This window comes from Ixodes scapularis, unplaced genomic scaffold (assembly GCF_016920785.2).
Source record: "Ixodes scapularis isolate PalLabHiFi unplaced genomic scaffold, ASM1692078v2 PGA_scaffold1__304_contigs__length_218370807, whole genome shotgun sequence".
Taxonomy (NCBI): Eukaryota; Metazoa; Arthropoda; class Arachnida; order Ixodida; family Ixodidae; genus Ixodes; species Ixodes scapularis.
In genome coordinates this window covers 128464851-128476696 of record NW_024609846.1, presented here as the reverse complement: position 1 = coordinate 128476696, position 11846 = coordinate 128464851, and the positions used below count along the sequence as shown (strand labels likewise).

Below are 11846 nucleotides of genomic sequence, written 5' to 3'. Positions count from 1 at the left end.
GATTTTCTTTTACTGTTTCGTCGAATTAAAAAAACGCAATTCTTCTTGGTACATGATACTAAAAATGAATTATACGAACAATAAAAAGAAACTATACAGTATATTTACTCGCTTCGCGGCGGAGATGGTGCCTATTTTTAAGTAACGCGGAAAATATATTATCAATTCGGCGGTTCAAACCGGTTCGAACCGGTTTGAACCGTTATTTTTTCTCCCCCAATCTGAAGCGTAACTGAACCGAAAGTCGTGAACCTGAAGTCGAACAGAATCGTTAAATATTTTGGGTTCGCACTCTGGCTACGACTCCTTGTGTCCCGGAAGTAGTGTTTAAAAAAAGAAAACTAATACTTTGACAATTGAAAACGAGCGTGTTGCTTAATAGATACAAAACTTGAAAGTGTAATACTTTGAATTGAGGAAGAATACAACTAAGTGTTGCAAAATTATAAGTGTACTTAAAAAACATTACTGTATTATACGCACATGGTTATATATTACCACGTGCCATATAATTACACTAATATTTTGCGCTGACGCAGCCATTCAATCAAAATGTGCTGCGCAAATGCAAAAAAAGCGAGTGCTGTAGTAATAGGATTTGAAAGTGATAATTTTATTCGACCGTTTTTGTAATGTCCGTAAGCTCCCCAACTTACAAGTAAGTATTACATGTTAAAGTAGAGCGAACTCTAAACAAAGCAAAAAAAAAAGAAAGAAAGAACCGACCGGACAGAATTTCCCCTGATTATACAAATCTTGAACAAACCTGCTCCACCCGTGATCAGCATCCTTGCTGTGATCCGATTACACGTTTATGGTAATACAAAAACGCAATAGTCTGCCATGGTTCGACAGCAAAAATTAAAAATCGAAAAGGGGTGCTAGCAAGGTCTTGCGGAACCAGTTTATTTCCGAGATTTTGGCGCTTTCTTATCCAGCTTATCCAACACGTGCTGATCAGCACGTGCAGGTCATTTTTAGGAAGTGTTAGTCTCATTGATAACCACAGTGCCACAATTCCCTTTCTTTTCTTTTGTTAATGTTTTTCTAACTAAGTGTACAGGTGGCAAGCACTCTCCGGCTCACTATATAAGGGGCATCGGAACTGACCTAATTCAGCAGTCGGACTCTCGCAGACACTCATCTTTCACCATGACTGGAGTAAGTGTACTGTTCACTGCACTTTGCGGCTTACTGTTTGCAACATGTTTTTCTTAAGAAATAGGGTTATATTAACTTCCTAATAACTTCCCACTATCTGATGAAGTGAAACGTGGATCGATGATTTTCCTGTTAGTACCTTGGATTGCTTCTAGTGGAAAACTATATCTCTCTATTAGGACTGGTCGGAACAGCTACTGACGAGAACTGAGATTTTGCAATTGATCACTTCCGACAGATATATTTACCAAGACGCCTGCTGAAATTGACTTGAGGCGTACTTGATCTTACTCAAAAACATCTTACGTAAGGTATTGGAAGTTACGAGGAATTGCTATAGGACAGGTAAAATTTAAGGACGAAAATAAACTAAGCTAGACACATCAAAGATATGCTTGAGGATTGCCCGCTCTCGCACTGGGGGTAGGACGTAGGCATTAAACTCCATTTCAATGACACTGCCCCATGTTTTATGAGAATCACCAACGTAACACGAGTATTTTCTGAAATATGCAGTTTAACAGACTTAACATAAATACTGCTTCTGTTAGCTTATGAATTTAGCCTAGCGTCCTTGGGATATTTTAGTGAACGAGCACAAACCACATTTTCAAGAGGTCTCTTCATTTTAAGCAAACATCTGGGACACATATTAATTTAAACCAATCGTATGGTTCAAACCATTATAGGACGTTTAAAGTCGCCTCATCACGTGGAAATCAATAAAGAACTTAATTTTAAATCTGCAGTTGTTGAAAAATATATTAAAACATTAACTTCGGAGTGCGTATCGAAAACATCCGGAATATTACTTCAATAAAAACTATCGCATGCTTAAAATACTTACAATTCAAAAATGTAAGTCAGAAATGATCCCACCATTGTGCGCAGAGAACTTCTGTGCAGCGCCTTGAATACTTTGCATACACAAACTAGAACTATAACTTTTTTTTTTTCGTGAAATGCGGCAAATCTTGACAATTCAAAATTTTTATCATTCCCAGCTTTGACCGCAAAGCGGTTATGTTTCTTTGCCACCGATGATTACGTTTTCTGGTCATATTAAGAAGTGGAGGAAGAGTCATTACAGCGTGAAAAGGAAATTCTACAACATACACAAATAAATTAAGATGCTCATTACAGTTTGACTAGAGAAGAAGAGGAGCTAATTTTGGTTTATTTTCTAGCTTCGTGCCTGCCTTCTTCTGGCCCTGGCCAGCAGCGCCATTGCTGGTCAAGTCTATGGCGGCCTTGGCCACAGCGTCGTCAGCTCTGGCCTCGGCTACACCAGCCTCGGCCACTCCGGCCTCGGGTATTCCGGCCTCGGCTACTCTGGCTACGGTGGCTACGGTGGCTACGGCTACGGTTCCGGCCTCGGTTATGGCAACGCCGTCGGTTTCGGAAACGGCTTTGGCTACTCTGGTTTGACTGGCTACACTCTTGCTGCTCCAGCTGTGCGTCGTACCGTGTCCACCTACCACGCCGCTCCAGCCGTCGCTACCTACCAAGCTGCTCCAGTCGCCACTTACCACGCTGCTCCAGCCGTGACTAGGGTGTCTACCATTCAGGCTGCTCCGGCTGTCGCTACTTACGCCGCGGCCCCTGTCGCCACCTACGCCGCTGCCCCAGCTGTCACCCGAGTCGCTAGCTACCGGCCAGCTGTCGCTCGTGTCGCTACCTACCAGGCTGCTCCAGCTGTCACCCGCGTCTCAACCTACCGGGCTGCTCCAGCTGTCGCTACCTACGCCGCTGCTCCAGTTGTCACCTCCGGTTTCGGCCTCTCCGGCGTCGGCCGCTCCGGCCTCGGCTACTCTGGCTACGGTGGCTACGGCTATGGTTCCGGCTACGGCTATGGTTCCGGCTACGGCTATGGTTCCGGCTTCGGTTATGGCAACGCTGTCGGTTTTGGAAACGGCTTTGGCTACTCTGGTCTGACTGGCTACACTGTTGCTGCTCCTGCTGTGCGTCGTACCGTGTCCACCTACCACGCCGCCCCGGCCGTCGCCACCTACCACGCCGCTCCAGCTGTCGCCACCTACCACGCCGCTCCAGCTGTCGCCACCTACCACGCTGCTCCAGTTGCCACCTACGCCGCTGCTCCAGCCGTGACTAGGGTTTCCACCGTCCACGCTGCTCCAGCTGTGGCCAGCTACCAGACCTACCACGCTCCAGCTGTCGCCACCGTCGCCCATGCCCCGGCTGTGGCTAGCTACCAGACCTACCATGCTCCCGCTATTGCCACTGTGGCCCATGCCCCAGCTGTCGCCACCTACCAGACCTACCACGCTGCCCCAGCCATCGCCACTTACGCCCACGCTGTTCCGGTCTACGGGTATGGCGTTGGATCCCTCGGCTACGGCGCCGGCAGCTATGGCTATGGTCACGGCCTGGGAAGCTACGGCCTGAACTACGGTTACGGCCTCGGCACCTACGGCGATTACGCCACCCTCCTCCGCAAGAAGAAGTGTAAGTACAATGTCGCCGGCCTATCGGTCTAGAATTTTATCAACAGGAATTAATTTAATTTAGATTGATTTATTTTAAAATCATCCATTAATTTATACAACACTTGTGTGCATTCATAGCCACACTGGCGAGTGTCGGGTCCAGTCATAAACTACGTTTCACAGTACGGCACGTAACGTTACAACGAATACATGTACCTTGAGTACATGATAGCACGGTTACAATATCAAATGTCAATGTTAAAAAAAATAACTGTTTTAATGACTGCAAGAAGTTAGGTTTCGGATTTTTAATCCGTGGGTATTGGATTGCAGATCAATGCACCGTTAAATTCAACGAGTCTTTGATCATATGCATTTTTACATGGCGCTAGTTTAAAATGATTGTTTTGATTAATATGTCAAGGCGTAAAGAGCTTAACTGTCTTTGCTTATATGCTGTATGGTGATTTTATTTTATTTTTTCCAGAAACACAATCAAGGAACCATCTGTTGCCAGAAGATTTGCTGGGTTATCAAATTCATGTGTCATCTAAGTGTACAATAAACATTTCGAGATGAATCACGGAGCCTTTCATTCTATTTTTCACTGGAGGGACTGTCTACCATTTCGAAAACAATGTTTGGTATAGGATAGTCTGAGGCCTATGCTATAGCCAACAAAATAAATTTGAGCTGTGGCTGGCTAACCTTAATTGTTGGCGCTTTATAAAAATGATGCAAACATATTACAGTGCAACGAATAGCGAACACCAGGCGTAGGTCTACCGTTTTCGGTAAAGGAACTGCCTCATCTACGCCCAATTTAAGATCTAGCTTAAAACACGTAGGGTTCTTCAACTTTCACTTGTTTTGTAGGGACCCGTAAGATCAGCCGAATAATTATTCGGTTAGTTGTCCGACAATCTAAAAAAAGGAAACTGTGCGTCTACTTTCCCGCACAACACTCGGAGAGCCTATCACCACAACTTTTGAAGGAAGCTCAGCGAATGACAATGCCGAAACATATGTTTAAACAAAAAACGCAGTCTGCGTTGTGACACTAAGCAATGCAAGCGTGACGTTTTGCATTCCTTAATGTCGCAACTGAGACTGCGTGTTTTGGTCTAAACATATGTTTCGAAATCATCATTCGCTGACCTGCCTCCGTAAGTTGTGATTGGCTCTACGAGTGTTGTGCGGGAAAGTAGACGCACGAGCTTTTTTTAGAGTGTACCTACCTTTGGAATGTTGTATGCCGAATATTATGTGCATTTTTGGTAGGTAGCTTTAAAGCACAAGCGTGACTAAATTATAATTAAAACTTAATGCGAAATATCACATATTTACGACATATTTCTAGGTATAATATTAATATTAATAATAATATGAATATGAATAATAAATTATAATTATGTTTATTTGCATAAAAAGTACATAATGCTTGGGACCTGCAGCAAGAAGGCTGTGATATGCTGTCTTATCAATACATGGCTTGCATTGACTTCACATCAGCCGCCATTGCTCCGTACCATACTCCTATGCCCGTACCTTCTGCAGCATATATTTGGCATCATAGGATTTGTTCTTTTCGGCATGATTTGCCAAGAGGAACAAATTCAATGGTTCGAAATTTATACTGCACAACGTACGGTCACAGGAGCACGGTACGGAGCAATGGCGGTTGGTACGGTGACGTCATATGCAAGGCATGTGTAAGCATCTACGAGAAACGGGATTACGTTGTAAGCGATTTCCCAAAACCTTAGTTTGCTGAAGCTGTTTGAAGAGTTAAGACAATCCGCAAGATATCATCCTACACCCCAACGGAATTTGTTTTGCATTCCATTATACATGTTATTCTTACGAAGCGTTCGCACGAATTTTTGAAATAAAATTCTCGAGAATATTTTTTTGTTAAATATGACGAAAAAAAAAACGCAGGCTGACACATTTTGTATATTTCTGGCAAACGATATAAAGAAGAGAGAGAAAAAAAAACTCTCATCCTTGAACTTTTTTTTTTTTAATATTGCCGCCAAAATTTAAGCGTAGTGTTCGTTTAGAGTACTTCGTAAGAAAAAAAAAAAGAAAGAAAAATTAAAGTATGTTAACGGGTCACTGATTTCGGTTGGCTGGTCACTGAAAACTTATGAAACACAAGGCGCGGCATATTATTTTCACGCTACTTGTTTTTTTATTGGCTCTTCGGCGCTCCCATTAGATGATGCTAGAATCTCATTGGCTAATGACCAATAATGAGGTTTCCGGAACGTGCCACGCCCTGCACTTATTCAGCCGTCACGGTGACTATACTCTAAAAAATGCCTGCGCGTCTATTTACCCGCAAAACACTCAAAAAGCCAATCTGTGCGATCTACGAAATCAGCTGAGCGAATGGTGAGGCCGAACATCCGTTTATACCTAATAATGAAGTCTGCGCTGTGGCATTACGCAACGCAAGCATGACGCATTGCATTGCGTAATACCACAGCGCAGACTTCATTTTTAGGTCTAAACGAATGTTCCGCCTCATCATTCACTGAGCTGATTTCGGAAATCGCACAGATTGGCTCTTTGAGTGTTTTGCGGTTAAATAGACGCGCAGGCATTTCTTAGGGTGTATATTGCGTCGACACTGAACCACCGGGGCCATACTTTTGTTTACGTGTGTGGCTATTAGAGGCGTAAGCGAACAGGCTGTCTATCCCAGATATGTCTCTCAGACAAAGTGCAACTACTTGAACAGGCCATGCGCATTCATGTCTCGCGGTTACAGCAATTTTTCAGTTCATATATAGATGATATTACCATAATCTACCCACCCCGAAACACAACCAAACATTGTGATACTTCCTCAATATTTGATGAAATGTGCGTATCCCAATGTTCGTTTTTATTGGAGGAAACGCGTTCATGCAAAATCATTTTTTTTTCTCACTTTTTAGGATGAATATTGCCAATAAATGGAGTTATCGACAGGAAACAAAAACACGCACAAACAAATCAGAACCTACGTTAGTGTTCCTTAGCACCTGTGCCGCGCTAGGATTGCCCTTTAAGGACCACCACACTCTAAGCAAAAAAGGAGGAGAAAGGTAGCAACAGCGACCGTTCCTCCTTGTTGCGGACAAGTTGCCCAGAGACGGGAGGAACGCATTTCAGATGAAAGGAGGAGGCCGAGCTTCTCCTTGTTCACTTGGCGCAGGGGTAAAACATCGCGCTCCTGACCAAGTGGTCAAAGGTTCGAACCCCAGAGAAGTGGGCTTCTGTTTTTTTTTTTTTTTTTCGGTAAAGTTTTTTTTTTTATTTACCAAAACACACATAAACAAGCCCAGACCGATGAAAGAAAAATTAAAGTCCTTATTCACCGAGACGTTTTCCTCCTCCAGGCCGACCGGAGAAAGTTTTCGCCCTCCCGACTCATCTTCTTTCGGTTTCGTTTTTCGAGCACATCGCGCACGTTGTTTAATAAATTAATGTTGAGTTGATTGAGCTTCAGTGGCAGCGAAGGCCGCCTGTAATTCCGTCTTCTAGTCCAAACATGCAGAACATTTCGGTTGCATTGACGTTTTTACCACTAATTTTATCAAACGAGCTAACGAAGCCGCTAGAAACAGCGAAGTTCCGGAGCAGTGCCAGCAGCGCTATATACACTGGGTAAGACGGCCGTCTCCGATTTGCTGGACACACGCGGAACTACAGCAGCGAAACCACGAGGAACTGTGTCGACATTTCGACGTTATGGAACTCGCGGGAACTGCGTCCAAGGCAGGCAGGTTTTCCTGCCGGCTGCCTGGGTGCCTTCCGTGCTGAGTTCGGTTCTGTTGTCCCGTGCCGAGTGCCAACCGGCGTTCAACGTGAATTTGTATTTCTGCGTGTCAGCAACATCGTCAACGTGGTTCTGTATTTCTGCGTGTCAGCGACATCGTGATGGCAGTGTTGTGGGTTGTGAACAGAAGACTGGAATTAACGCCGATGTGACCGTGTGTTCGCGTATCAGTGGTGTAACAAGATGAGATGACGTAAACTGTCGAGCATTGATGCCGCTGGTCGGGCCGTGATCGGAGGGGGCGGGGTGTCGCAGGATGACATTCCGCTTTACATTAAAGAGTTTAAAACCACTTGAGGGATTAGGTGCAGTCGATCGACGTGTGGATAGTCATGCATGGAACGCTGGTCTGAACGGCAAGCTCCTATCGTACAGTGGCCAATGTGACTGTCGGTCCGCGAGAGCGATTGCGCTCTGGGGAAAAGACTGAACAGTACGAAAGTATGACGGAAAGTACGTATATTTACAATGGAAGTTTAGCATAAAAATAAACAGGTGAAATCGAGAAAAAAAATGCTATCCTTTATTTTACTGTTTAAATATATTACGGTTCCTGTAGAAACTGCCCTCCAATTGGCGCGCTGGGGTGAGCGCAAGAAGTTTTCGAGCTCGCAACGGCGTAGCTCCGTACACTTAACAGTTGCCGCAAGTCGCGGCTTTGACTGCATTCAAGTTGATCGAAAAGATCGAAAAGCGATTTCTCTGCCCGTGAAGCATCACTTCCAGCTGAGTGAATATCCGCTCTACAAAGATTAATTCAAGACGGCAATTGCAGCCGTGCGCGAACAGCACAAATAGAAAAACAAACACTACGGTATAAATACTGGCTACGAAGGGCCGTGCGGGAAAACAAACCCAAGGCTTGGAACCACATTGGAGCGGCTCGATTTATTGGCTTTCAAATATTTACGGCATGATCGAGCGTATTCTTTTTAATAAGAGATTCATCCCCTGAGCCGTTAAAAATATTCTCAGATGTATGACATTGCTGGCAAAAAATGAACAGGTTCGGAATATTTCTTATTGCTTAGAAAGTCACCGAAAAATTCCGTACGTTCAAAACGACCAGTATAAAAGACGGAAACGCAGGGCTCGGGAGTAGTGATCGGGGTAGTGTGCTGTTGTATTGATGTTTGTATGTATATGCGCTCAATGTATGTTCACCTGATGCTTCTAGTGTGCGTAACGTGTCTGCACGTGTTAGAGATTCCCGAAGAAAAGGAAACGCTATTGTGGGGTAGGAGAATAAAAATAATTTTTTTGTAAAACATGAATTCGGCGGTACCTAGCGCCACCTAGCCTAGCTACTTGCGATTACTCAGCTTGACCCTGCCATCTGGTGGCAAGCGATTTAACATCCTTTTACGCTACGCGGCTACGCCATAATTTCGTGTTACCGTGCTGAGATAAGCCAAGAGGTTGCTTCGGATCTGCTTTTTTTTAGAGCGGCTTGTGGTTTTGCGGGCGAATGATTTTCACTCCTCCGTGATGTGCGGTTGACGCAACGGTTGACGAAGGAATTGTGGCTCGAGGAATAGCAAAGGTAAGACATAAAGTGCGCGAACTGGGTGCCGGTTGTCTCCGTTGAACATCGCAGTGCTGACCATGAGAAGACTTGAGTGACTGCATGCTTACGAAACGTAAGTTCCTTTACCTGCAGGGGTAAAGAAACTTCGGAAATAAATACAGTTCGCGGAAAGCTCGTGTCACGTTTTTATTTGGTGCTCCTCTCGCTTCGTACAATAGACTTAGTGTTCTCGTTAAGCCTTATCGAGCTCGATTTGCTCGATTCGTGGCCGCCATAATGAGATGCAGTCGACGGAGGAACTTTTGCTCCCCTGCTTAAGGGACGAAAGTTTCTCCCTTTCTGAAGGAACATATGTGTCAAGAGCGTTCCTCCCTTTAGGAAGGACTATACTGACCCTTTTTTCTAAGAGTGCAGCTGTCGGCTTTAAACTGGCCTTTGTCGCACAATTCTCTCAAGATTCATATGACTGTCCATAAGGGTAGCACAATTTAGGTCGCTAAACAAGCTGAAAGCAAGGAAACGAAGTCGGGACAAGTTTTATGTAGACGAATTGCATTTACCTTTTTTAAAAACTACAATTATTTTCGATATGTGCTCATGCCGACGAAACAGCAAGGTTCGCAAAGCGACAAATAAGGTCATAATTTCTGGCCTAAGGCCAACGTTTAGGAGACGAAAAAACACAGCTATCGATTTTCAGTGAATTCGACACGTTTTGCTAAAATAAAAATCACAAAAATATGTTGATCGATGTTTGTTTTTGCGTGTAATTCTAGTGGAACATAAGTTGTAGGTCAGTGCACTCTTCGTGCACTTCTTTCCGTCCTTCGTCGGTCATCGCTCTGTTCTTAGTTTGTTAACGCATAACCAACTAGCCCAAAGTCCAACAGTAAACTTTCATAAGACGACAAACTCCGAGATGACAAAAATTACTTTTCAAGAGTAGTTAAATTACATTACTCATTACTTTCGTCAGAAATACGCTAATGTATTGAAATTACGTTATAACTTAGTGCAGATCAAAAGTAATTACACAATGTAATGATGCAGGCATGGGCGTACCAACCGAGGCGTCAAGGGGGCGCTTGCCGCTTCCCCCCCCCCCCCCCCCCCCCCGATCTCAGAGTGTGTGGGGGCGAGGCAAGGCATCTGTTTTGCCCCTCCCCCCCCCTCCCCCCCGAAACAGCCGCCACTGGTCAGGACAAACACCGGCCGGCGGCGCTTAAGAGATACCAAGGGCATCGCCCCTCGGCCCTGGCCGCGGGTGGGGGGGTCTGGTTTGCCCCCCCCCCCCCTTCCACACACAGACACACAATCAAAAACAAGTTGGTACGCCACTGGATGCAGGCGAGTTGGTTTTTGATTGCAAACGTGTAGCAGTGCGCACAAATTACACTAACAAAGGGAGGAATGGACGGGACGAGCGCCGAACTTCAACTGAACGTTTAATGAAAAGAAAACATCGAGGTAAATGACCACACCGTCACAGCGCCAACACGCGCTCAAAAAAGTTCTCTTTCTTGTGTAAATACACCGATGTTTAACAGTCACAATTATCACCCTCCTCCTTTCCTATCTTGTAGGCTACCAGCAGCAATTCCTCAGGCCCCCGTTTAAAGAAGGTAGCGACATCCATCACCCTCCTACTCTCATGCGCAAACTTTTTATCTTTATTTTGTTTATTTTTTCCACTTTCGCACCAAACTCGGCCACTGCTCAGCGCAATACGATAGACCACCCCGAGTATGTACTCCTGACTCTTCGCCACAGGTTTTGAAATGTGTAGATTCTTCGTAGTGAAGTGCCCACCAGATTGTAGCCTGGAAAGGTCCCCGATTACTTTCGCCGTGAATCCGTCTTGACTGGAGTTTCGTGAACCATGACTTTCCAGCCATGTCTTCCCTCAAAAGCTTTTCTTTACATCCATTGGCTTTCGACCCCGTCTTTGTGTGTTTCTCTCGCCCTCGACTCCCGCGTCACAAAGTTTGTTTTCAGAATGGCCTCGGCTCGGAAAAAACTAATGACGACAGTAATGAGTAATTTTCTCAAACTTGCGGCATGAAAGTAATTTATTACGTTACTCATTACAGCAAAACGCAATTTAATTACAGTAATTTAATTACATTAATGTGATTACCGCCATCTCTCGACGCATTGATTAGGGGACATCTCAGCAGGCGATCCCGTAGAAATTTAGGCCATCTAGAGATGGATAATGCCAAAGCACAACTCAGCATCCGAAAAAAAAAAAGACTCAGTCAGAAACTCTACCTGCCACCATTTTTAAGGCTGGTTCTGGCATTCGCGTTGCTTTCATTGCGTCGCCCTACAAGACATTTTGCGGACCTCGGTTGCCATAGCGTCCCGTAGACGAATATCGTAGCAAGCCGTCGCAAGCCATCGTAACGCAATCCCTGGTGGTCGAAACGCAGATGTCTCTTCCAGTCACTTAAGATCTCTTTGAATGGCACATTCCATCATAGGTACCGGCGTGATCAATTTACCGCAATCCTTGGGAGGTGAGACGAGCCTCGAGGTCACATATAGCGCCCTCCTCAAATAATTACTTGTTGTAAACAAAAAATGCAATAACTATTTTATACCACGTTATTCAGAGCCGTTATCACCGAGACGACTGCCAGATTGGAGGTTGACTCGGACCGCTTGAGAGGTCGCTTTCTGGAAAATGGAATCGATTCCTAATGAGAACACCTGCGTCAAGTTTAGGCACTCCCACAAACTCACTGCTTGCTGTGAGATGTCGAAATGGGCAACCCGAAAAAAACAAAAGAAAAAACAATAAGAGAAGTTGCGTCGGCCGGGAATCGAACCCGGGCCACCCGCGTGGCAGGCGAGTATTCTACCACTGAACCACCGACGC

The 11846-nt window shown here is 44.9% G+C and overlaps 1 protein-coding gene and 1 non-coding gene across 3 annotated transcripts; one reads left to right on the top strand and one right to left on the bottom strand.

Moving 5' to 3' along the window:
- Window positions 1–915: 915 nt before the first annotated feature.
- LOC8035742 (fibroin heavy chain-like) lies at window positions 916–4188 on the top strand. Of its 2 annotated transcripts, XM_042290944.1 has the most exons (4): window positions 1124–1161; window positions 2349–2678; window positions 2766–3627; window positions 4096–4188. In XM_042290944.1, coding segments are annotated over exons 1-4 (1203 nt in total). In that variant the 5' UTR covers window positions 1124–1152; the 3' UTR covers window positions 4098–4188. The 2 variants fall into 2 exon arrangements, with proteins under 2 accessions (XP_040063981.1, XP_042146878.1); XM_040208047.3 differs by having other exon boundaries at window positions 916–1161; window positions 2349–3627.
- Window positions 4189–11775: 7587 nt separating this feature from the next.
- On the bottom strand, window positions 11776–11846 carry Trnag-gcc. Its single transcript has one exon. It is a non-coding gene; the product is annotated as a tRNA-Gly (tRNA).